Source organism: Manduca sexta, chromosome 18, assembly GCF_014839805.1.
Source record: "Manduca sexta isolate Smith_Timp_Sample1 chromosome 18, JHU_Msex_v1.0, whole genome shotgun sequence".
Classification (NCBI taxonomy): domain Eukaryota; kingdom Metazoa; phylum Arthropoda; class Insecta; order Lepidoptera; family Sphingidae; genus Manduca; species Manduca sexta.
In genome coordinates this window covers 9,581,635-9,609,612 of record NC_051132.1, presented here as the reverse complement: position 1 = coordinate 9,609,612, position 27,978 = coordinate 9,581,635, and the positions used below count along the sequence as shown (strand labels likewise).

Here is a 27,978-nt window from a genome sequence, read left to right as displayed (position 1 = left end):
TAGAACGTATTCTTTGTTTTATTCGTAATTGTAATACGATACGTTAAGTTTTCCTGTTCATTTTTCTGTCTGTATGAAATTATTTGCACACACATACGAGATAATTTAGTAAGTTCTTAAAGATTAATCAAAATATTAGGTTTCAGTTAAAAAACTATTTATCCCAATAATACCATTGTTAAAAAATAATTAATGGATTCCTAACTGCATTGTATGAGTTCAATTGAATATTCAGTGGGCAGTATGAGCTCGTACATATCCACAGCTATTGCAACATCGCAGTAAATATTAGTCTAATTCTGTAATACTAATGTATTAAATACTATTTCATTGCAAACAGTAGGTAGTTAATTACAAAATATTTCAATTCCAATATGAAAGCTTTTATCTTAAATCAGAACGCCTACTAAAGTACCTTTCAATATTTTCTTCAGCTGAAATTGAAAAACTATCTGCAAATAATTGCTTGAAGATAAGATTTTAATCATAACTTTACCACACAACTCAACCCCTTTTGGGTGGGGTTGACCTGGATCGGTATTGACCACCGCCCTTACGACCTTTGTAACGCGCCTGCGCTGAAAACAGCTCCTGAAAACCCGCCTGAAATTTTCAGTTCACCACCAACCCTAGGCAAAACAGCTACGTACAGCTGGTCCTATAATAAAATCTAGAATTTTCTATCACCTTTATGAGCGTACATAAAATATTACATTTTATATCATTCAAATTGATTTGCGATCCAGTAAGGTACATAGTAATTTGTTTCTCCACCAAAAATATATGCTATAAGTAGTGCCCACATAAGATCGATACGCGAAAATCTTCTAAAAGGTTCGTATATTTTTATTATTAAGTAGATTCTAGTGTTTATTAAATGTTTTTTAATTCGTATTTTTTTTTAATTCTTTTTACTGTTTAGATGACATATCATTTTTAATGTCGACATTTTTGTTACTTATTTTATTTATCTCTGATATTAAGTACCAGGGCTCCATTTTATTACATTATAAAATTTGCATTAAAATAATAAATTTAATTTTAAAATTAATCAAAAGTAAAAAAATAATTTTAAGAGCCGTTCTCAAATTATCTGACTTATATTATTGTCAGAAAATTAATGTATTTTTTTTCTCTTTCCAGACTAATACCTAAGTTAGCTAGAGTATGTCAAAGCTAACTTTGGACGGCTTTTTTTCCTACTGCAAGCAAATAGCTGAACATATCCAGTTGGTTCGTTCATTACATTATCCGCCATTTTGTCGGCCATATTGATTTTGCCGCTTCGGCGCCATCTTGATTTGTCCGCCCTTTGTTCTCTGCATGGATCGTGTCTTTTGATTTCTTTATTTTGTGTTATAATTAGTTATTACCTATTGGCATGCATTTGATGTGTTTTGTTTCAAAAAGTTATTTTATTATTATGTGACGAGGATTTTAAGTCATAAAGTTAGTATTGTGATCAAAGCGTAAAATTTAACGTTATAAAATTTTCTCCGACATAAAGTAAATTTAATTTATAATATTTAATTTTATTTTTTTATAGAAATTCTAAATGATTTTTATAAAATTTTGTTCTCAATCCAATGCTTTTTATATAGGTTAAGTAAAATTAAATAGCTACAACGCAACTAATTGATGCAAGTTGCCGCGTCTGTGTGTTAGGGCAGTTCAAGTATTATGTAAGCATTAAAGTGGGTTGGAATTTCAGTACTTTGCTTATTTTCGATCACAGCAGAGACAGGAGGGTAGTAGTAGGAGGGTAGAGTAGGTCTGAACGATGATTACGACAGCAATATAATTTAATTATTTTCATACTTTTCTTGATAATTAAAAAAAAATAAATTTTAACAGCTTTTCTAAACATTGTACATATGCTTACGTAAGCTTAGGATGGGAAGAGGGGAGGCGTAAGAGCTTTGCTTAGGTTTTTTTGCTGACAATGAGGATTTCAAATTTTGCTTACGTAATAGTTGAACCGTCCCTGTTATAACCGGCAACAGTTGCCAGTAGCGGTAACTAAAGTATGCTACGCCGCGTCATGGGCAACCGATTAATATTAAATGATTGAATCGATGTGACCGACAGTTTGTAAATCAGTTGCTCAGTAGTATATTTCTCTTCGAATATACAGCTAGTTCCATTATTTACACATAGTTTTTATCATTTTATAATGAGGGATACCTATCATTAAATCGTTTTGAAATTATTATAAATTCAACTGATAAACTTGTATTAGATGTAACTACGCTTTTTGCGATAGTCTCCCATACCAAAGCGAGAAAATACTTGTAATATGATCAAATATACTTAACATTTGGTAGATAGATAGATAGATATAAAAAAATTACTTCAGTTTTCTGTGAGTCCGTCGTACCAAGCCAAGTCTATACAAGGATTAGTAAAATAATGTCTCCGGTGTCTTGCAAGTTGCTGTGCCTTTCGGGATAAAAATTTGTCTAAGTAGATATTAATTCAAAATTTTTCGTACGTGCCTAACTTCATTCAACATCTACAGTAATTAAGTATAATTATCGCTAAAGATTAACTGAATATGGGGAATATTAACTACCTTTAAATATCAATACCTACTTAGTCAGTATTGAAAAACAATATAGATATAATAAAATCAATTACTTTTTTTTATAAAAAAATACTAATTAAGGCATCGAATTGTCTGTTATGAAAATTGTGTAGACCTACCCAGTCAATAGCAACTTTCTAGTTAATGCATTGTATATCTTTCTTTATCTCCAACTGGCTTTGATTCTTTGTATTCTAAAGAGTTTATATATTTCTTCAGGCCGTGTTGATAACGTTCTAAATATTGTTGTTTAGGGTGAAAGAATGGCGTCTATCTCCGGTCAAGGCACCCCGAAACTTACCTCGGCGGTCGGCAATCTGTACTACGACTGTAAGTATAAATTATTTTTTATATAGTATTTGCAATTTATTAAATATTTGCGATTTAGAGAAAAAATACTACAGAGTAATTTGATCGTCGCCTTAATAATGTTTAACTGCTCTAATTAATTTACACGAGTTGCTTGACTTATACTTGTTTTATTTTAAGACGATTTTCCATTTTTAACCGACTTCAAAAAAAGGAGGAGGTTATCAATTCGACGTGAATGTTTTTTTTTAATTCAAACGTTCAGTGTAGTGTCCACAGCGATAATAGGCTGCTGAATCCGCGAAATTCAGGGCTGCTATTTCTTTTAAAGTTTAAAGTACGAGCAGCCGTGCGAAACAAAAGAAAATTGATCTTTTTGTTTTGCAAGTGCATATACGAGTATGATTGTCCGCTAAGATTTCAGAAATATTTTTTTTCGGGCAGTTTTGTGTTATCGCCAATCATTTTGCTAGTACCGTACCTAAAATGTTATACGTGTAATTTTGAATTTTCGCAAAATTTTGAAAATAACTGCATATTAAATTTCCAGTATTACGTTACCAAACTTATAAATCACTAACCCACAAACATATGAGATAAGTGTTAATAAAAGGGGCGGCGCACGCGCGCCTTATCAGTGATTTCCGCCAGGGGGCAATCTTTCCGCCCCGGAAATTATGTACGCGTGGCGTTATCAACTATATTTTTTTGAATCAAGTTCTTTTCAGAAAATGAAGTGTTAAAAAAAAGCTTTTGATTATTTTTGGAAAATTATAAATGAGCCAGCATTTACATGCGGCTCCGCTCGCGGTACTGTTCGTTTCCGGGGTACAGAGTATTGAACAAAGTTACTCACTGGTGGTAGGTCTCATATGTGTTGATCCGCCTGGGTAGGTACTATCGCAATGTCTATTTCTGCTGCCAAGCGGCAGTGTCTAGTCACTATTGTGTTCCGGTTTGAAGGACATTGTAGCCAGTGTAACTACTGGACATATGAGACTTAACATTTCATGTCTTAGGATAGCGAGCATAGTTGAATACCAAACAATACTTTGTAATTTATCGGCGGTCGTATCGCTTACCATCAGGCGAACGGCAAGCTAGTTTCGTCATTCAAAGTAATACAAAAAAAAGTTTCCAATAGAAAAAATAATTATTATAGAATAGAATAAATCACTTAATAACTTATGTATAAATATGAATGTATCAAATTAAATGTGGCGAAACTGTAAGGCTTTCTTGTTAACTACGGCATCCTAAACAGCCTAAATTATTTGCCCGCCCGAATATAGAACATTCCTATGTTAGAACTTCATGAGTTTACTGTAGTGTTATTTGCCTTGCACTGGTTATTAAAACATACATTTGGAATCATGGAGGGTTAGTTATGAATTGTGAAAATCGCAATGATTGTAAAATATTATTTCGAAAATAATTCCGTGCAGTTTTACGAAATGTATCAACATATTTTTAGAAAACACATGAGCTACCCATTTATAGCGCTTGCGAAGGCAATAACGAATCTTTTAAGCCTCTGAGGGTGGAAGGGATTAGTGTCGGAGTGAACTGTCGTGTTTTAGTTAATTGATCAGTTTTACAACCTCACTTTAAGGGCCAGGAATCCAAGCGGATTGTAACGAGGGAACTGCGATAATTAATTTTGTTTATTGCGGTACGAGAAAATATTAGATCGCGTCAAACAATGGCTTGCTTATAAAGCGTGGCCGATTGAGAAACACTTATTGTGAATCATAAGTCAAGTTACGGCCGATTTCAGGAAACGATCTCGATTTTAGTCTTCGTTCCGATCCTAAGAATATATCAATCAAAATAGGTACTCGTAAAAAAAATCTTTATTCGAATAGGTTTATTTTCGCGATCGATTGAAAAAAATATTGAGATATTTTATTGAAATCGGCAGACGGTCTTTTCCTACTTCGATTTAAATGTATCAGTGCTTACGGTAAAAATATTTGTTCCCAAAATCATTGACAATTCGCACTAAATCTCCCAAAGATGCGACGGTAAGTTTATCAATTAGGTGGGTTAAGAAGAGCGGTCGGGCAACCCTCGAATGCGAGCGTCGGTCATAAATACCCATACAACGGGACAAGTTGAGCCGCCCGGCCCGTGCGGTAATGACTCGGCTTTAGCGCAATCCCTCATTTGTAGATAAATGGGCGAGTGGAGGTTTTTCAATTAATTTGAGAGTAGCAAAATTAATGACGGTAAAAATAAATGATAAATGCGATTTTTAAAGGTGTCAGCTGACTTTTGGACTTAACTAGGTCTTTAAAAATCGGTAATTATTACGATGATTTTTTCATGAATTGATATTTGTCAATGCTATAATACAAAAACAAAGTTTAAAAAAGTATGAGACGATATCGTACAAACTTCTAACTTTAAATTTCTAAACGTGATGGAACATGAAAAATATTCTATTTCCACAAGTAAATCCCTCGAAATCCCCCTACTCTATCAATCGGGAGTGTTTCAGCCGGGCCCGGATGGATGGACGAGCTTTTAATGCCTTTGGAAAAATGAACGCGCCCCCGCATGTCTGGGTAGATTTGGCATGTAATTGCATTCTTTAAAATATAGCTTGGTTTTGTTTTGATACGCAGATAAAGTGAAATAATATATAATTATCAAATTATGTTAACAGCATCAATGTTAACTTAATTTATTTAGTAGAAATAAATGTTTGTTATCTGTCGGAAAAATGAAATTTGAAAGTGATGCGTATTAGCCCTTTGTTTCGAAATATAAGGCTACCCAATATACAAATATTTATGTTATGTATACTCATTAGACGCTAATCTTTAGAGGTTAAGCATCACTTTACCGAAACTTTTTATGAATAATCGATGCTGCTATAACAAGCAGGCGAAAATTCATCCACAGCGTAACAAACCCAAGGAATTTTTAATTAAAATCCCGCTAAATCTAACCCTAAAATGCAGCTGGGTCTGTTTGTTTATTGGCGTGCACAATGCTCGGGACACGCGCGCTGTTACAAATCGAGGGGACGGTTAAGTGAAATTCCAGAGATACGTACGGCACAATGGACCGATGGCATGAGGGTTATAATAAAAAAGTTGACTTGTTTGTGTGCCTGTTTCTGTTGGTTAAAGGCTGTTTTTAATACACCGCCATGAAACCATTCCTTTTAAATCTTGAAATTTGATGGTAACTTATTAAAATGTATATTTCTTAAATATGTATTCACCCGGCTGAATTTTTCATCCTAAAATTCGATGGGAGGCGACGCTTTCACAATTTTGGGAAGTTGCAGGGCTAACAATTCAAGTGATTTTTCAAATCAAAAACATTTTTTTGGTTAAACCTATTCGAAATCAGCACTTCAGGGTTCACAGAACTGGCGCTGCGACTACAATAATGAGGTGATATTATGTCTATACCAGAATTTTAAAGATTCAGGAAGAGTTGAGCTTCTAGTGTTCTTACCTGTAATGAATTTTAATACCTGCTCCCAATTTATTTCATGCAACAATTATAATTTAGGTTACTAAGTAAAAAATAATGAAAGTAAAAAAAGGGTTTGCAGAAAATATTATCTAGTTAAATAGTAAAAATGCAGCGATGTGCCTCACCAAACACATTTTATCCTCTAACGTCCCAAAATGTTCATTTCATTGACAATCGGCTTACTGCGAGAACATGAGTTCACACAAATCTTCCTACAGCCACATTACGGCAACATTCTATCTATATTCTATTATAGCGGCATAAGACAGAAAATAGTGCAGCACAGTGTTTAGTTTAATTTGGCTCTTCGTAACATCTGGAATGTGATGTAATGCTTGACAAGTAAATACTATTGCGAGGGTTGGAGTATTTGCTTTTTGGATTGGCACGGCAAAAGCTACTGTACAATGCAGAAATAAAGAATATATTTCAACGTAACGACGTCTTAGGGAGAAATTGTACTGGATGTGTCTAATTTCTGCAATTTGTGATTTTATTTTTATTTGTACTCCTTTGTTCTGATGCGGGTTATTATTTGAAGAAATGTTACACTCGGCAGTTAATCTAAGACCAAATATATTATTTATCCTTACATACATACATAACATCACGCATTTTATCCCCGGAGGGGGTATGCAGAGAAGCGCAACTAGGGCACCCACTTTTCGCCAAGTATGTTCCGTCCCATGATGTGATAGGGGGCGAGCCTATCGCCACATCGGGCACAAATTCCAGACTCCGGGCTGATACCGAGCAGAAAAACCCAAATATCACTTTGCCCGACCCGGGATTCGAACCCAGGACCTCAGAGCGCTATTGTACCGGACGTGCAATACAACTACGCCACCGAGGCAGTCATTTATCCTTACGCTTGAAATTAATAAAGTTAGGCAATAAAAATAAGAAACAAAAATACAGAGGAAGTTTTTTTTAGTTTCAAATTCCAGTCGCCGTCACTCGGACACAATTTTACTACAAGCCACGTTATTAACATCGGACCCCTCACCATAACTTTAATTTTTTCGTCGATCCCGTCTATTAATCTTAGCATCTACAGTCGAGTGTGTGTCTGACATAGCATTGATAGAATGCAGCGATGCGCGCGGATTATGACGCCGGTCTGAAGTACCGCGAGCCTGCGTGGGTTAACTGCCAAAGTGGATTCCGCTGTATTGACAAATGGTTGATTCTCACGGTTAAGAAAAACTTGAATGGATAAATCTTGTAATTTTTATAAAATACAATTATATGAACAGTAGCTGTTTTTTGACATACTTATTACGTTTAATTGTTCAAAAATGTGTTTAAAAATGTCACGAAATTATTAAGTGTTGCATTTCATTTTGGTTAACAATAGTAAACTAGTCAGTATGAGGTCAAAGATATCCGATTTTTATTCTGGTATTAAAGTATTTTTTATTAATGCTACAATAAGTTAAGGTTTTAGTATTACTTAGGTATTGTATTTAGTATCTATGCATCGCAAAATATAGTAGAGTACAGATTCATTCGACTTTAGGATGTAAAAATATGTTTTTCCCCCAAGGGAGGAACGATAACAATGAACATCTTGATTAAAAGGTCAAACAAACATTAACACAGACAAAAAGACGAATCAGCGAACAAAAGATTTTTTCTAACAATGCAATACGAACAGACTTATATGAACCAACATTAAACTCTAATTGAACCTTTAACATTAGCACTTTTAAGCACAAAGTCGTATGACAGATTCTACATTTGCCAGCATTTACAATTTTGTTGAGCTACGTATGGAAAATAAAAAGCATGTGTTGTATGAAGCATTTTGGCAGACCTTGTTTTACGATTCTGTTTTCTATAGTACTGAAAATAGGCCCGAGAATCAAATATCTGTTCAGTAAAGTTTCCTATTGTTATGAGAAGGATGAATCAAAGACATCTGTGCTTGGAAGATATTACAATATGTCGAGGGTACTATTGTGACCATAATTTACAATATGAAAAATACAGTCGGAAAATATCTAATCTAACCTAATTGTTTACATACTGGTCTCACGGAGTTTTATATATTGCAGTATCAGAATTACCTATTAATTAATTTCGCAATATGATTTTGACACCATATTGTAACATTTTCATTAATTTAAGATACAATTTTAAGCTCTTATAAATGTTTAGAAAGGTACCTACCTGTACCTGCAACAATATTGAACTTAATTTTTCCTTATGCTATATTTATTTACATACTGGAACCTATAAATTAACTATTTGCGATGATATAATACATAAATATCTCACACATTCCTGGACACAGCTCGAGAGGGTTGCTTTCTATTCAACATCGGTGACTTTTTAATCAGCAGGCACCTCCCTACTGCGAGGGCGCTCAGCCCTCCAAATTTGAGGACATAGTTTGCTTCCAAATATTTTCTATATTATCAAGAAAAATGTGACTGATTGCCTAAAGCGGTTTTATTAAAACGCATAAAAAAAATGAGCAGCTTTCTAAATCTCATATTAAAAAAAATACTTAAGAAATACCACGTAAAAGTAGATATACACAATTCACTATTATTAATAATAAAAATAAACCGATGCTGTCGATATTGGTAAAACTATAGTAGTTCTATTTATCCTTCAGTGATATTGATAAGGCGTTCTTATACGAAAAAACAAAAACAGCGTTAGCGTCAACTAAACTAGATTTTAACCGTTTAAACTAGTATGACCGTTTTTAAATTTCGAATTTTTGCTGACATAAATAATACCCAATAGTAGATAGGTTTAATGCTATCTACTTCTTTGCAGCTATCCTTCCGTACCGCGAGGATGCGAATGTCCAGACGCGCGAATTCCTGGCGCGTGTTATTGATGTACTTCTCGACTACGTGCAGAAGGTCAACGATCGGAATGAGAAGGTATGTTATATATCTTTGCAATCGCAGTGTTATGGTATAGAATAACAGAAGAACCTAACTTCTAACATTTTTAATTCTGCTTCTAAATTAATTTCTTGCGGACATAATTATCAGAAAGTAATGATTAATTCTAGCGTAGACTTAAAACAGAAATATTATTATTTCACCTATTTTTACGTCTCGTAAAAGAGTTTGTTTATATTTTAAATACCGTATATTTTGTCGTAATGAACTTTAGGGATAATTATGATAGAGTATTATAACCCAAAGGTCCAGCAGATTAAACAGTTTATGTCTTCCGCAGATATTGGAGTTCAAGATGCCCGAAGAGATGGTAAAAATCCTGGACCTGGAGCTGCACGACGAGCCGCTGCCGCTGAAGCAGCTGCTGGAAGATTGCAAGACCGCGCTCAAATACCAAGTGAAAACTGGTAAGTTAAATCTTCTACTCTATTATTAAATGTATTGGAAAAATTCAATGAGTACCTAAATATTTTTCACGAGAGAACAGCAATTGTTTTTATTGATGATTATTACATTTCTCTGTAAAATATACATTTAGGATGTAGAAGTACTATTGAAAAGTTTCGTAAAATTCTTAAATAACGTACATACATATTTACATTTGCGAATTTCTTTCCTTATAATACGAAGCCATTTATATAATTCGATGTTCAAAGCACTCACCCACCGGAAACACCCGAGCATATCCGATGTGGAAAGTATCAATGGCGGCAAACAATTCAATTATGTGACCAAATGGGCCGCGATGATGCCGCCGTTACTTACACTTGCGCGAGCGGAATACATCTGTAATTGCTTTTCTTCTGTGTTCGAATTGGGTGTTTGTATGTTTGTACTTCCAAAAATATATACTACTGATCAAATTATGTTATTTTTTAGTTATAATTGAGTTATTAAGATTTATATTTCTAGGTGAAAATTTTCGACGTAAAAAATTGTTTTCGAAGGCGATTCTCTCTGTTAGTGTTGTAGGAGTACAAAAGATAAAAATATATATAATGAAGACCGATTATAACCGACTAAAAATTAAAGTAAATAGTGAGTTTTAAATATTTTTAGCTACGTCTACCAAACTTATCCCCAACTTATTATTTATTTATTTTACAAATCATAGCACTAACATTATAATATCTACATTCTACATTGATTTTCTGATTAGAAAGACTTAAATCTCAATCGATATACTTTAAACATTATACATGACATTCTCATGTCAGCATCGAACCCTCGGCTCCTGCATCACAGCGTCCAGACAAACGATTCTCACGCCAGGCCGAGCACGAGTGCAGGAAATACTCTGGAAAATTGTGCGCCCCACGCTCGGCCCCCGCCATTACAACCATGTGTTGGAAGTCGGCTCTTTTTATTAAACTTTGAAGTTTGCGCGGATGGATAGTAATTTTTGGCCGTACCCATAGGCTTTTCGAAGGTAACAAGATAGATATAACCTTTCGATAATAATATCAATGAAAGAAGGTAATATAATATATTGAACCATTAAGAGAGATGTGATTTACAACCTGAGTTTGTTGTTAAATCTATGCTAACCATCATACTAACATATAAAGCTGGTTTCTGTTTGAACACGATTACCTTATACTAACATATAAAGCTGATTTTTGTTTGAACGCGATTACCTTATATTAACATATAAAGCTGGTTTTTGTTTGAACACGATTACCTTATACTAACATATAAGGCTGACTTTTGTTTGAACGCGATTACCTTATATTAACATATAAAGCTGGTTTTTGTTTGAACACGATTAGTTTATACTAACATATAAAGCTGGTTTTTGTTTGAACGCGATTACCTTATACTAACATATAAAGCTGGTTTTTGTTTGAACACAATTATCTCAGGAAATACCATTTTAGATTTTTTTTACAAATAGGAAGTAACATTACTCCGCAGTGCCATTGGTTATAATGCTATACTTTTTATCCCGGGAAAATATAAAGCGAGACTTTTTACCGGAAAATATTTTCACTCGAGCAAAGACGTCAAAAATAATTATAGATATAATTATACGGGCAACTTACTATAAATAATTATAGGAAAGTCTTCCAAACATAACATTATTGTTTCACAGACTACACTTTAAATTCCAATCTTCATTCAGTCCCCTACAGGAATTGTTCGTCAGTCCTTAATCCTTCAATAACCATAAAACAATAAGCGGGTAGTGAGTGGTATTATAAAATCCTCATTGATTTACAGCGAGTGGGGCCGAGGTGCTCTAAAACCACGCAAATCATTGGATTAAGCTGCAATAACATAGGGTGACAATATTGTGTGTCGAGACATTATTTTTTTTCATACGGGTACGGAAAAGTGAACAATGCACCTGATGGTAAGTGGAATCTAATAGAATGTAGACTGAGGAGAGATGATTACCCCTCGGCAGTTGTCACAATTATGCCTGCTTGCTGATCCCAGAACGCGACACAATTACGTGGGCCATCATGCCGGGTTTTAACCTTTTGAGGGTGGTCGCTATTCGGGCGGATATAAAATATATCCTACCATCAGCATTTTTGAAAGTGTTAAAAATTTTAGATGCTGTAAAAAATTTTGGAGATATCATTAGCCTATTTTTATTTTTGTTATCATAGAGTTTGAGAGAGTTTTCAAAAATCTAAGGATTCCTCATTTACTACAGGGCACTATCCCAATTATCCGAAGCATATTATTGTACACGGCTTATATGTGTATGTGGAAAATTGTAGGAGTTTATTTTATCAAAACCGACTCTACAAATCTCCATACCGTCCATTGTCATGGACCCCCTACTTCGAACCCCTACTATTCTTCTCGAATCCCGTATTATCGCGGTTTGATGGATCATCCCCCCTAATATTAGCATTCCAAACGTATGGATTGATTTTATGGACTCCCCGGCTTTGTGATAAGATTGAATTTTTGAATCTTATTTTATCGGGTATGTTAGTTTTACAACGGCGGTCCAATAGGCTATATTTTCACTGATGGTTTTAGATATTCTCTTTTCTCGTTAAGTCCCTTATATCATATCGTATGACTGCCTCGGTGGCGTAGTTGTAAGTGTACACGGTACAAGTACGACTGCCGCGCTGAGGTCCTGGGTTCGAATCCCAGGTCGGGCCAAAATAATTGTGACTGGGTTTTTCCATCTTAAAAAAAAAATTACTCAGTCGCAGCTCGGAGTCAGGAAGTGGGCGGTGTGATACCCCGTGCCTCGGAAAGCACGTAAAGCCGTTTGTCCTGTGCCTGATCTCTCCGGTAATGTCGGATTGCCGTCTCACCGGACTATGAGGGTGAAGGAACAGGGAGTGCATTCTGTGTATTGCGCACACACTTGTGCACTATAATATCTCCTGCGTACCTGGCTAATCTTCGTTGAGATTGGACGCCGTGGTCGAAATTCGGCTAGGAGGAATTCATCATATTTTATACATTTTATTTCGCAATATATAGACTTATGTCGGGGCAGTGAATTATATTCAAACCAATAAACAGAATACTTAATTATGTAACCGTTACTTCTGCATTCGAAATACGTACAGTCTTGGACTGACACTAGAACGTGACAATTTCTACCATATATGGCGAAACAATACAATTTAGAAACAATGTCGACTAACTAGACTAGTATTTATACAGGATATTGAATTAAATGGACAAAACTATATCCATGGCTGTACTTCGAATATCGAATTAAACGCGACGCAGAGCGATGAATGAGACCGCAATGAGGCAACACCGAAACTCAGTTATACCGAATCCGCATGAATAGTTCGTTAGTGGTCGCACGTACACGCAAATTGAATCAAACGCTGCTTCGGTATTGGCTATTGACATTCAAATTTAGAATATGAGCCGTGTGGTTACTGTTTAAGGAATTTCGTCTCTATGTATTTACAGCAATAAGGTACCTCTGACTTTTTAAAAGTTATATGTTTTTTGTTTATTTATTTATTTATTATCGTTTGCTTTAACGGTAAAAGTAAAACATCGCGAGAGAAATGGCATACCTGAGAAATTCTCAATAATAATTTTGAAGGTATGTGAGGTTTGCTAACCCGCACTAAAACAGCGTAATGGTATAAGATCTAAACTCTCTCGGTGGTAAAGGAGGTTAGCAGTGAGACAAGTATACAATACAGGGCTGGAATTACTAATATTAAGTTATAGATTTAAAGTCATTGTTTACATGTGACATTATATCATGAGAAGTATTAATTAGGAACTAACTTTGGTGCCATGCATGCAAATAAATATATCGATATTCTAAGCATTAAAAGAAATAAAACAAAAAGCTGTAATTAAAAATAAATCCCTCTTTATAAAACAGTCGAACCCCACATTATGCAACACCTGACCCGCTACAGCGAGGGAGCATCTGCGGCTCTGAACTACGGATTAATATTAAATTCCTCTTGACGTATTATTTTATACTGTGAAGTCACGCGATAAAATGTGCTTACAATGCACTTGTGACAAATTACTTTGAGAAAAGTGAAGATGTGTAGTCATTTATTTTTAACTAAGTATATGAAGAGTTTTAGACTATTTTTTCATTTTTATATTACTTATTTTATAGAAACACTGAAAACATTTGTAAATTAATGACAGAATTGAACGGAATATGGAATTGATTCATATATTTTCCGGAGCTCTTTGGACTGTGGTATTTGTTATTCTATTCAAATAAATGAAATGCTTCAAACAATGACCCCTGATTGCTGTCAATCAATGTGACAGCGCGTAGAGACCGCGGGAAAATGTGTTATAACCTCAAAGTTTCTATTGTGGATACATTAGGGCTGTTGATATAATTAGTTCTGGATAACTTAAATTATATCTTTTGTAAAGTAAATATTAAAAATAAAATCAATAATTCCATTTAATCTCATAAAATAATATTAAAAATAACTAATTTCATTAATAAATCTCAAACATTAAAAATAAGTTGTATTATCTCCGCCCATGCTATTTTTTATCTGTGGTAACAAGATACAGGAAATGTTTATGACAGATATTTATGGGTTGGGCTGCTGGGGTATTTTCCCAAGGGTCGCCAGTGGTTGTGAGTGGTCCTCTAAACATGTTGAATTGACTTGGAGAGCCAGATTTAGTGTCTTATCTTTTGTATAGTTTTTGTCGGTCGGAGACTGATGCGTAGGGTGTAGAGCGGTCACGTGGCGTATTGCGAGTTTAAATTATGTATGTCTCTCTACAGTATTTTGATATTCTACGATAAATTGTAGAGAATTCGTTCGTTTTTCATAAGATTACAATAAAAATCATTGTATCTCCTCGGCTAATGAACTGAAGATTCAAAAGTAACAGAAAACGTAATTCTTCTTCTCAGTTGTATACTCTTGGTGGAGTGGTCGTGGTAATGGATCGTCTGAAAAATTGATTGCGACTTTTACTAGACTTCTCCATCTCTCTCTATTAACCAAACGTAATCGGATTCTACATAATTTCTCGAAGACAGTGGTAACCGGGTGGATCCACTGGTGCTAAAGGCTCTCAGCTTTCCTCTATCACCTAAATTCGAAGGTATTAAGAGCGAAATTATAGTATGATAATAGAAAAAAACTGCACTAAGAAACCATTGCAATGCATTTAAAAGAATCTAATTTCCATTACACCTCTGTTTATTTTACGACAATCCATAAAACAAACAAAAAATATTTAAATCCCAAAACCGTCAATTGATTCACCTCGAATAGGGTAATCCAGATCCCAAGGGACAGAAGTGTCCCGCACCCTAGGGGCGGTTTATCGCACTCCACAGATGTTTAGCCGCCATTTAGGGGTTAGGGGTAAACATAATTAAATCAAACACAGACGAGGAATATAAATTAGCTATTGTCAACAAGCTATGATCTAGAGATGCGATGTACTGTGATAAACAAACGTAGGATCTGTTTTTTTTTAAATATACGTGTAATCTACCACTGACACTATTAAATTGATTTAAAACTTTGAGGAGTTACTTCTTGCTGTTTGCTGTCTATTATATGGATTAAAAAATAAGGAGCCCAAATACACACACATGTATAAATTGACAATGACGATTTGAAACGTAATGTGTTCTTTTATACATATGGGTAGAATTTAAGTTTGTACTTTGCGGGAGTTTTGCCGCAATGCCACAGTCAAAAGTCATGAAACAGTGAAGATAGTGTGAACAGCTCATAACCGAGGGTGTAACTAAAGGTTTTTTTTTATAAAAATATAATCGGCTCGAGATAGCGTTCCCTCATGTCCTCTGGGAGTCTTTATCCGGGAGTTTGGAGGGTTGGTAAAAAATCCACATAGTTTATTATCACATTGCATACGACACGTCGGGTAATAGAGAATCTATTGCAATCTATTTTATCACCAAAGTCTAGATAAATCAATGACTTGATGTGTCTTGGGCACGAATAAGTACTAGGGTAATCATTCAAGAAGATTTACGTACGGCATTACGTCTATGAAGTACAGAGATGTAATGAGGACAATTATAGATGTAAAATCTATAATGGTTAGATGCTGGCTTTATATGTTTCCCGTAGTATCCATGATAATATTTGTTGTGTGCGTTAATAGGTTTGACCATTCATTTAGATTTTATCATCGAAATAAAACTATTGACGTAAAACTAATTATTGGATTTTATCGCTGTTTTTAAATTTAAATTTTTTCTCCACTTTCAAAACTTTGCAGCCTTCATGGTCACGGAGCCTGCTGCGATGTTAGTCGTCCTTCTCGGACGAAACGTTGTGGGAAAATGAATTTATAAAACTGTGATAAAATCCGAAATTTTGATATCTAACATTCGCTTAAACATAAGAAATCATTATGCAAATTTAACATAATATAAATAAACCACATAATATAAAGTGTGGTGTGAAGTCTACCAATACACACTAGGCCAGCGTGGTGGACTAAGGCCTAATCCCTCTCAGTAGTAGAGGATGCCCGTGCTCAGCAGTGGGCAAGTATATAACAGGGTTGATATTATTATTATAAATAAACCAGTCATAAATGTAACATAATATACCCTGCCCCTTGAAAGACATGGTTACTATAATTTCTGTTAAGCTAAAATCGAAATGTATTTCAAACTGTTACAGAAATCTTACAATCTATCTCGAAATACCTTAAATATGACAAAAATATTTTTATTCAATTGAAAGCAAGTTTCACGTCCGATGGGGCAGCCGGAAACAATCGTCCAGTGTGATGGCGCGTGCTATTACATCCGGTTTCAGGATATCGATATTTGCCACTTTTGATATAAACTTGTTAAAATATAGCTAAAGGTCGAAATAAAGGCTAGTGTCGAAATTTTTATTTAAAATATTTGTCATGTCGCTGTTTATTTATTTATTTGAACAGCCAACAAAACATAAGCCATACATAGTTTTTTTAACAATTCAGTAAGTAATTGCTGCAGTGCTGTTTTAATTACAGGCTGTCACAGCATGAACATATTAATACGTAACAATAAACAATTGGCTGCACTATAAGTGCAGTATATTCTAAATATAAGAATGAATGGGTGTTTTTGGATTGGATATAACGAATTAGCATACAGCAAGTCTCGCATCTTGGAATAATTGCAATCACTAGTCTATATCATAACTTGAAAATCCATTCTTTTTAAGCCATTTTGTTTGTGTAATGTTGTGTGCTATTAATTTATTCTACCTTAATTTAGCTTCAGCTAGCTTTAGCTTCTTGTTAACATGTTATGATCAAAACTGTGTGTATAATAGGCATGTATATTTGAAATTGTGTAATTTTTACAATATTCATGACTTTTTATGTTTATGCGAATGTTAGACATGGAAATAAATGATCACAGGGGGACTCATGTAGGCTGCAAAGTCTTCGGAACTTCGGGAGAAAATTAAAATATAAAATACGAAAAATACTTCTATTTCACAATATAACTTATATGATAACATATTATATTGTGGGTGTATATAAATAAATAAATGCTCACTTAAATATTTCAAAGGTTACATAGCTTTCTGAAATCGTCACCATAAGAATATCATCATCTGTTTCTCCTTAGGTCACCCGCACTTCTTCAACCAGCTGTCCTGCGGCCTGGACATCATTTCTCTAGCAGGAGAGTGGCTCACCGCGGCCGCCAACACCAACATGTTCACGTACGAGATAGCGCCCGTGTTTATCCTCATGGAGAACATCGTGTTGGAGAAGATGAGGAGCATGATCGGCTGGAAGACTGGCGACTCTATCCTGGCTCCTGGTGAGTTCACGAAACATAATTAGCCGTTAGAATTAACATTAATCAATTCTTCGAAATGTATATGTCTCTAACCTTTATAAATTTCAAAACGCCGTAAACACTAGAAAACCGCAATTCTTCTTCTTCTTGCGTCGTTCCTCAGTTCTGAGGGTCGTGGCTACCTCTCACCAGCTTCCGCCATATGATACGCTATTGATCCCGACTGTTGACCATCTATAACCTCAATTATACGACGCGAAATGTTTCGTACCACAGTCGCAGTGTTCCGAGTTCTATTAAGTGGGATACTATTATTACATAAACAATACAAATACAAATAAAGGTCAGGTTTTGTTTTTAAAACTGCGACGTCGTGTTTTTTTGGGTAGATTTCCTAGAAAGTTCTTGTTACATAAATACGTCCTAATCACAATCTTCTCGAAATTTGGTATCATCTACATTCGGCTCATTAACCATGTTCCTAGGCGGTTCCGTGTCGAATTTGTACGCGTTCCTGGCCGCTCGCCACCGCAAGTTCCCGCAGTATAAGGAGAAGGGACTCTCCAGCATCCCGGGACAACTTGTCATGTTCACCTCAGATCAGGTAAGTTTAATGGCTATTTAGTGCATATTACTAAGATATTTTTATGATAATATCCTGCCAAAAACAATTTAAAATTTTAGAATTTCCAAAAACAATCGTAAATACAAAAATTAACAAAATCAATTTGAACTTTACAATATAGTATAGCATACTTTAATTTCATTCAGTGGTGATGAATAAGTTTAACTGAGACCAATTGATGTCATAAGCTCACGCAACTTCTCTGAAGTATTAGCTAAAGGCATAACTAGTTCACCCACTGTTCGCCGCACTTTTGCATATCCCATTATGGAGTAGGGAGCGACTCTATACTATGACTGAAATTATACTGACCATGTTTAGTGCCACTACTCGGTGAAGTCGTGTGCGTCCGTGTGCGGCCTCGGCACCGACTACTGCGCGTATGCGTGCCGTCCGACGAGCGCGGGCGCATGATCCCCGCGCAGCTCGAGCGGCTCGTCAGATACCACAAGGACAAGGGGAACGTAAGTATTTCATGTGACCACAACAATGTGTAACCAGATATAAAATTATTTATCTCCTTCAGTTAAAGCGGCGTAATCAGATCAGGAAGTGATGACTTGTATTTTCCTTTCAACTTCTGTTTTATGTGAATTGTTGCTTGATGGAACATATTTTTACTCATTAAAAAAACTTGTTCTCAATCTTAAAACCGTAAAGTGTAAAGATCGAATAACTCGCTTTTACATATTACAATATTATTGACTGTAATTACCTGATGGCTATTTTTTTTTGCACAATCGATGGCTTCTAAGTTAACTATCGTATCTAAAATAATAGCGATACTAATTTTGCGTTTCGTTATCTAGGTACTGCAGTTTGGTAGTAACCAAACTCATAAGAAAAGTGAAGATTTTTTAAATGTGTTTGGTAGTAAACAGCTCCTAGATAACGAAACGCTAAAATAGTGAAAATCGCTTTTTTCACATAACATAATTTACTTAGGAACTATCGATATAAGATTACGAATAAAAGAAAGCAAAATTCCAATTTGTGTTCGTTCCATAGGTGCCATTCTTCGTGAACGCGACATCAGGCACGACTGTGCTCGGCGCTTTTGACCCACTGATGGAGATAGCGGACATCTGCCAGAAGTACGACATGTGGATGCATGTTGATGTAAGTTCAAATCATATATTTTCCAGAATATATAATCATGCGTCAAATACATGCGCTTTATTGTGATAATGACTTCTAGATATGTAATTATACATATGTACGCAGGCTGCCTGGGGAGGCGGTCTTCTGTTTTCCAAGAAATACCGTCATCCACGTCTTACAGGCATCGAAAGGTTAGTCCATCTTCAACTCTAAGACTCGGCGCTAGGTACTATTTTAAGACAGTTTATAGCATATTATTTAATTTTTCTTCAAACATGTGCAAGCAATTAAATTTGTAAGTTATTTTATAAGGTAACTCATCACTGTTGTATCATTAGTTACTATAGAAACACTTTGTATCAAGTATAGCATTCAGATTTTAATGACATAGAAAAAATAGCAAATAGTAAATTTGAGTGTCGCCTAGCACGAATCCTTTAAAAAATGTTCTTACTTCAACACTTCTTTCTCTCTCCCGTTTCCAAAACCCCTCCTCTGCGATACAAGTACATCTAAAACACACAGTAAACATTATAGAGTTGGAATTAATCCTTCGGCACGCCATTAGCGTCCATCAATCATGATGGCCGCCGCGCCGCCCGCGCCCCCCGCGCACCCGCCGCTCCCCGCCGCACGCCGCGCACAATCCGACAAGATCGCGTGCATTGGACCATGCGACATACCGCCTAGGGCTGCTGCTTGCTTATAGTGTTTTCTCATATTTAGGAAATTTTCTTTTAATATTTAAATAACCGATATCTGGAAAAGATGTAGTATGACAAATTATTGAGTGTACTTATTTTATAGATTAATATTTTATAAGAAAACGTGGAATTAAAATTTTCGTAAACGAAGAAAACTGGTTAATAAATTACATTTTTTTTATTTAAATAAAAAATTACTGTATGCAGTATCTTGGTAGGCTTAACAATTTTCGAATTTCCTGAGTATCACAAAAGGCCAAAGTAAAACTGACACTGACTAATATAATATAGGCCACTGATTTATATCAGGTAACCGGGTCTCTTATCATAATAGATATCTAGTATACACATTTATATTGTAATTAGGGAACGTAAAAACTAACCTAATTGCACTTTACTATCAGTAATATCATGCGTAGCACCCCTGCCCGTAGCAGTGCTACGTGATCCGTAGCCAGCTACGTCGTAGCAATACGAGAGTTCACACGTCAAGAATAAGCCGTTAGAACAAATATGGGCTAAAACATGAAGGATTTCTATAAAAGGTGTTTATCTTGATTTTGTTTGATCCATTCGACAGTCGATATAGTGTTTGTTTTTACCACTTGTTTTAGGAGAAATAATATTTTTAAGATTATAATGAATGAAGAAATTTTTAAAAGAGTATGTATGTATGTATTTAATTAAAAAGAGAAGTTAATCGGTTGAAATTTTAGAGAGATGTTTTATATGGTACAATAACTGAAGGTACTCTTAGAATTTTCAAGAAAGAAATATTAGAATAGTATCGCCAGTAGATCATAACCTTAAACCTAGACAAGGCAGCGTTCAGATGCTTTTTGATCAACCCACGTGACCTTGATAAAACTATATTTTATATATTATAAAACTTTATTTTAATATAAAATTTTGTTTTTACTAATTCTACATTTACGCAAACGTTTCCTTAAAAACTTCTATATTTTCACACCCTCAAGCAACTTAAAAACAATCATGTCCTCCCCGCTGCGCCCGCATGGTGCACAATTAATTAGCCTTCCTCTGTCCCTCCTACCCTCTAAACCCCGCGTAAAAAACGCGACATACCTCCGCACTCAGGGAGTGACGCGTCGCTCGTTTATCAAGAGTTTGCAACACTCTGTTACACCGTTGAGTTTCGGTTTTGGATATTTGGATATTAAACACCATAAATTAAAACTTTAATCTTTTATTTCAACAATGAACAGTACGTTTATTATGTTAAAGCAATTAATCAAAAAAACAGTAATAATGTTAAAACTTGAACTACTAGTTGAGAACGATAGTTTGATTTATATCTTCAACGATTTTTTTATTAACTCTGTTTTATTTGAAATTAAACTAATTTTATTCTATTGCTAGTGACGTTTCGAAGACTTTGCAGCCTTCATGGTTGATGTTAGTGTCTTCGCGAATCATCCTAGGCAGGAATCGGAATCAGCTATATGTTCTAATGTTTTATTTGCTTATTCCGAATGACAAAGTGCATTTAAAACAGTTTTAATTACTCTCCATATATCACTGCTTTCATAACACAATAAGGAAAGCAATAATAATTATATGGAAAATGGATTTTTTTTAAGCATGTTAAATTGCAATTAAAGTTTATTTATTATTTGGTTCAACAATTAAACACGTAGTTCGGTGTGCAAGTCCCTCGCCAGCCCCGGCCGACTCAAAGGGCTTAACTAAAAGGCGCGGGAGCCCCCAACTGTTCCAATAGCAGATAACACCGTGTTTAACTTTAACACTCGCTGTTAATCTTTATTGCCTAATGTATGCTGTAATTATAGCCGCTATTGGTCGGAGATTTTAATGGAATTTATAAATGTATTCAGTATTTTGTGTGTCAATGTGTGACTTTAAATATTTTGTTAGAAATAAATTCAAACTTAAAGTTTTCTTATTTAAATAGTCTTTCGCAAGCTCTTTTCAATCGTCATGAGTCTAACACAAGTTCGAAACGTAATATTGCTTTGAAGAAGAAGCGGAGCAAGAAACTCCCTCAACAGTACGATCTGTCGAAATGATACAATTTTATTTAATTGAAAATGTACATCTAATTAATTCTAATTTTCAAAACAAATAGCGCCTTATGAAAGTTACAATGTAATAAAATAGATATTAATAATGATTGCCCTTTCAAAATCAATTGAAACACCAAATGTATAATTTTATTATTCAAAATAATTCTAAGTTATTTACAGTTAATAATTACAGCGTGTGAATTTGCAATATTTGTGTTTTTTTGCTACCAGGGCTGATTCCGTGACATGGAACCCGCACAAGTTGATGGGTACCCTGCTGCAGTGCTCCACGGTCCATTTCAAATACGAGGTTAGTATCATCACATATAATTAAATTTTGAATATACATCATATATTAGAAAAACGAATACGGGCGGCCTTTATTAGAGCAAAAGAAGCCAAATAACATTTTTTAAGATGTTTTTTATCTGTATGTTTGTACACCCATCAAGCAAAAACTTCTGCGTGGAATTTAATGCAGTTTTCACGGGTGTTTTACTAGAGATGTAAATTCAAATTTAGGGGTTATTTTATCGTGAGAAAATATAAAGCAAATTTTTAACCGGAAAAACTTATGCACGCAGGTGCATCCGCGAACAAAAACTAGTACATACTAATTTTAATTTTTATCGTGCGGGAAACGCTGGTCTATAAAAATATTCGTTAGAAATAAAATTTTGCCGTATCCTAGCTATAATGTCTTATAGTGAAACATTTTAATATTCTCTTTGAGAAAGTACATATTCATAAACACAACTAAAATAATGGTAAAAATAGAATATCATTAATCTTAAACAGTCGATGAATTAAATTGAAATATTGCATATGTGACAATTAAATCTGTTATCAATATTTGTACGATATATATATTTTGTATTTTATTTATTTATTTAGTTTACACTTTGTACACATGGTATACAGACGGACTTAATGCCATGGGCATTCTCTCTCAGTCAACAGTGTATTTGCTCCTACCGAATGTATAGAAACTCTATTTTTTCATCGTGAACTAAAAACAAACTAAATAACTTTTATATGATCGTACCTTAGTTCTTATAGGGTATAGATATACAGAAGTAATTAATTTGAGAGGGGAAGAGCCATCAAAAACATACTACTTGCAACATCTGCAAGTTATTGCTTCGGCGACATGCTTAGGCATATTTTTGGCGCATGAAGTTGGCTGCGTTAAATTTTTGTAGTTGTGATTAAATATAGATTTAAATTACTTGCAAATAAAATAACAGAAATTGTTAGTACCGGAAGAATATAATAATATGTCAATGATAAGTAGTAAGTACACATATTTTATTCTACAACACGAATAAACAAACGATAATCCAACAGGATCTAATTAATCTTGATTTCTGATAATAAAAAGTACATTAAAAGTCCATAGCAGTCTATCTCGTTTCTGTTTATCTGCAACCTGAAATTCGTCCTCAATAGAGAGTCCTCGCTCCTCTAGAGCCTAGAGTGCTGCATTTCAATATTTATTGTAGTTGGAATCCTTAAAACGGGAATTACAGTTAATACTGAATCCTATGCATTTAGAAATAAGGATGAAAGTATTACACGCCCTTTTTGGATCCCTCAATTGGTAACTTATGTTGCAACGTGCCGGCAAAGTGGAATTTAATTAAATGCGTAGTGCGCCGTCAGATGGCTGTAGTAATGCACTACAGATAAATATATTCTCAGTTTTATCGATAGTCGTTCAAATACATTTATTAGTCATTTTTATTTGACGATTTCTATAGACAAGGAAGAGCATGTCTTCTTTATATTACTATTATACAATCTTATATACTTCTTCGTCTTAAGAAGCAAATAATTAGTGCGATTGCTAAGGACTTGAATAAATGTTATTAACCACCATGGTATTTCAATGAAAGTATGAAGCCTCCATTTTGGAACCAGAATGAAAAAAATCATTCTGATTCCAAAATGGCTTATAGAGTAACTGGTTAATATATTGCATAATACATCTATAAATTTCTACATCCCACTGTTGTATAATATTCGTCACGGGACATTAAATTACGAGTATGTCCTAAAAATGGTATAAATTGTTTATCGATAATGACGATGTCTCTGCACTAGCTTTCGATTTTTCCGAAGGGGCATGCTTGCCACTTATCATACACCATATTGTACTGACGTTTACGGCCAATAATCCTATTAATTGCAGTCTTAAACCCAGCAACTCTTATCGCCGACACATAAAGTTTAAAATCACTTGACAGCTGCCAAACGACTTTGAACTCTATTGTAAATATTCGGAAACGTTCAGGAATGTTATACTGAGGGGCTGAAAAGGAGTTAGGAAAATTTGTTTTCCTATGCGGGCATTCAAAGTAGTGGAATTTGAACAAGTATTTACTTGACTAGATACGGGTGCTCAATGTGGTGTTTGAGTTTAGGTTTTTTAAAATATCTATATATAAAGCTTGATATATATTATTATTTACACGGGGTCTATATTGAACTAAATATTGCTCGCGGCTTTGCCGGCGTGAAAAGCCTTTCTGATACAAAGGTCCCTAAAAGTCGAGAGATACGTAACCCACCTGATGTCAGCATCATCTAATATATATTTAATAGTGAGGTTTAAAAAAATCATATTTCCCCATAGGAAAAAATTATCAGGTAAAAAGAAAAGTGTTATCACAGAACACGTTTTATCCGTGTGCCAAAATTCATTAAAATCCGTTCAGCTGATTCTGTATTTACTTCTAAAATACATCCAAACATTTGCATAAACGTCCTTATTTATATTAGTTAGACAATAACATACAAAAGTAACTTACAGAACTTTTAAAAATACTATATTTCAAGAAAACTCATACTTAATATGCTCCCGAAATGAGTGGGTATAAAGAATTGATAAAAGTATATTGATTTAATTATAATTAAATCCGATACGTATTTTTCCCTATTAACTCCACCACAGAGTAAACAAAACCGAATGATAAACTTAAAAACGAAATTCAACACAAACATCTGCTTTGGGCAGATAGTGGATCCCCATAGATAATTTACATAATCTAACAAAGAACTCAAAATGGTGTAACCGAAGACCGAAGGGGAAAACATTTCTTTTCGGTGACAGTCAGGTCGAAAATAATTTCATACTTTGACATATATAGTCTTGTAGAAAAAAAATATAATAATACATGTTATACGTATTATTGCATACCTAGTAGTTAATTTTAATTACATAATATTATTATACTTATTAAGTCTATCGTAAAATAAGTTAAGGAACTCTATTTATTCCCAAACACTAAGAAGGCAGCTAAGAAGGCAGGCCCGGAAATTTGATTACCACATTTAACTTCTAAACAGCAAGAAGAAAATAGCATTGCCGGATGAATCCAATTAATAAGTATTTCCACAGGGTATCCTGCTGAGTTGTAATGCGATGTCAGCTGAATACCTGTTCATGACGGACAAGATCTACGACCCGCAGTACGACACCGGCGACAAGGTGATCCAGTGCGGTCGTCACAATGATATCTTCAAGCTGTGGCTGCAGTGGCGTGGAAAGGTCAGTATGGCTAATACTTTTATCAGTAAGATGAGGACAGTGTTTGGTAAAAGTAATCTATTAACAGTAGTGTCATATAGCTATAGAAATTGGTATAGCTACATACTCATTTACATAAAAAAAAAAAAAACTTGGCATTGCCTACTTACAAAAGCAACGAATACACATTAAAACAAAATATAGATAGTACTTAATTCAGTTTTTCTTTTCTATTCTCCTTCTTAATGGCTCATTAGTATAATTATTTGATCAAAGTGGTATAGTGTTCAAATTCATTTCCATTAGGGTACCTCTGGCTTCGAACGCCTGATGGACCGTCTGATGGAGCTGTCGGAGTACATGGTGCGCCGCATCAAGGAGCAGCCCGACAAGTTCCACCTGATCCTCGAGCCCGAGATGGTGAACGTCTCCTTCTGGTACCTGCCGAAGCAGCTGCGCGGCATCCCGCATGACGCTAACAAGGAACTGCGGCTTGGAAAGGTGAGGAAGGGTGCAAAAGAGATAGATGTTTTTGTTTTGTGAACTTTCATGCTTTAACAAACTTGATAATTACTAGTCGTTGGAATAGAACAGTATAAAAAAGAAAGATAGTGCAGATTTTATAATGAAATACGAATTTGTCTAACATAGTAAAATGAGTAAGATGTTTAAAAACATTCAGAACGGATAATAAGTAAATAAATGAAGCACGTTTGCTGCAGCTATATTATGTCCGCAACTAAAGTCTTTATTTAGTAGTAAAGTCTCGTTATTTAATATGAAACATATTTTAAAGATTGAAGTGTCCAGTTTTCGCATTCTGATGCTCAGGTTTTTAAACATGTGGCTTTTATTCTAAGTCAATTGGTAGCCAAATACTTGATATCGCGAAACACATTTGTAACTAATTGATGTTTTGACCATTAGGTTTGCGCCAAGCTGAAGGGCAAGATGATGCAGGCCGGCACCATCATGGTGGGCTACCAGCCTGACGACCGTCGTCCTAACTTCTTCAGGTTAGTATAAGTAGTATTTTTTTTTTAATAGAACTACCTGCAGACTATTGATAGAGAAATTACATTGGTTGATTTATAGAGTATGCAAGTGTTTATTAATAAAAATAAACTAAAAATTGAAGATATTTACCTATCCCTTCGATAGATATCATAGCATCCACGATTGTTTTGCTTTCTCCAGATATTTAAATAACAAATAGAATTGTTAAAAAATATATAATTTTGATATAGGAATATCATATCCTCGGCCGCCGTCACCGAGAAAGATGTGGACTTCCTCCTGTCGGAGATGGACCGTCTTGGCCAGGACATTGTCGTCGAATAAACTACTCTTATGTCCATAAAGTCCAGAGCAGCGGTGGAGACGGGCTTTCCTTGCGGTTTGTGATACGGCGAAATTAAATAGCATCTTTAGTAAAACGTAGTGACATCTAGCGGCGAGTAGGGTAAACAAAAAATTTTTTGGACTGAGGAGAGCTAGTTTCAACCGCGCATTAGTAATTATATTCATGCACATTAAATATACGTATATTTCTTATTGATGTCTACACACTTCATTAGTCGCGTGTGGGGAAGTATGTATGGATTTTTCTTTGTCTTCAATAGAAAACTCTAAAGCCATCTCTTTCGAGTAGTCACATTTTCAAAGAAAATCTATTTTGTAAAAATTGGCATCTTTTACATTTCTATTTAAATAATAACGATTTAAGAGTAGACTGGCCGTTTGTGTCTTCTTACATTTAATATCACGCAGAAACAGTCAGATTTTTAAAGGTTTAGATTTTTTTTCATTCATCCAAAAGTATGCGTGGGCTCATTTAGTAAAAACAAATAGTTTTATTAATTTATTATAAGTAAATAAATATACAACGATTATTGTTTGAATCTTAAATATCTATAAAGTATATATAAAATAGTACGACAATAATGTTGAATTATTTATGGCCTAGAAAAATACTATTTTCCGTCGAATTATTTTCCAGAAAAACTTCCGTGGAACACACCTTATTATGGTATAAAGATATAAAACTATTTTCCCCCGTAGGTAATATTGTAAACTTTCTCAAATTATAATCAAACGGCTTCCAAAAGTGTTATTTCCTATACCCATATTATATTGTTAAGTTGTAAATCTAAATCATGACACTGAAAATATATTTTCTGATAGATATGTATGTGTTAGCAAATTGTTAGGTGTACGCTTAGTGTTAATTATGTTACAAAGGGCTTTTGCTGTTGATGTTTGTGTGTCTGTATGAATGTTTATACGTCTGTTTGAATGTTTGTACGTCTGTATGTATAGGGTGTTTGGATATGGTTGAGAAATTGGTGGCGATACCTCTATACAACGTATCGGTTACATTTAATAGACACTGCTCTCTATTTAGTGCCAATCTCTATTCATTTCGTGAT

The 27,978-nt window shown here is 34.6% G+C and overlaps 1 protein-coding gene across 1 annotated transcript; it reads left to right on the top strand.

The window, feature by feature from the left end:
• Window positions 1-635: 635 nt before the first annotated feature.
• On the top strand, window positions 636-27,410 carry LOC115439751 (glutamate decarboxylase). Its single transcript, XM_037440279.1, is given in 16 exon segments — window positions 636-834; window positions 1,144-1,233; window positions 2,839-2,914; window positions 9,176-9,285; window positions 9,590-9,716; window positions 17,369-17,566; window positions 18,031-18,149; window positions 18,492-18,548; window positions 18,551-18,634; window positions 19,179-19,289; window positions 19,395-19,462; window positions 22,252-22,330; window positions 25,421-25,570; window positions 25,856-26,050; window positions 26,477-26,565; window positions 26,797-27,410. Coding segments are annotated over 15 exon segments (1,623 nt in total). The 5' UTR covers window positions 636-834; window positions 1,144-1,167; the 3' UTR covers window positions 26,891-27,410.
• The last annotated feature ends 568 nt before the right edge of the window (window positions 27,411-27,978 follow it).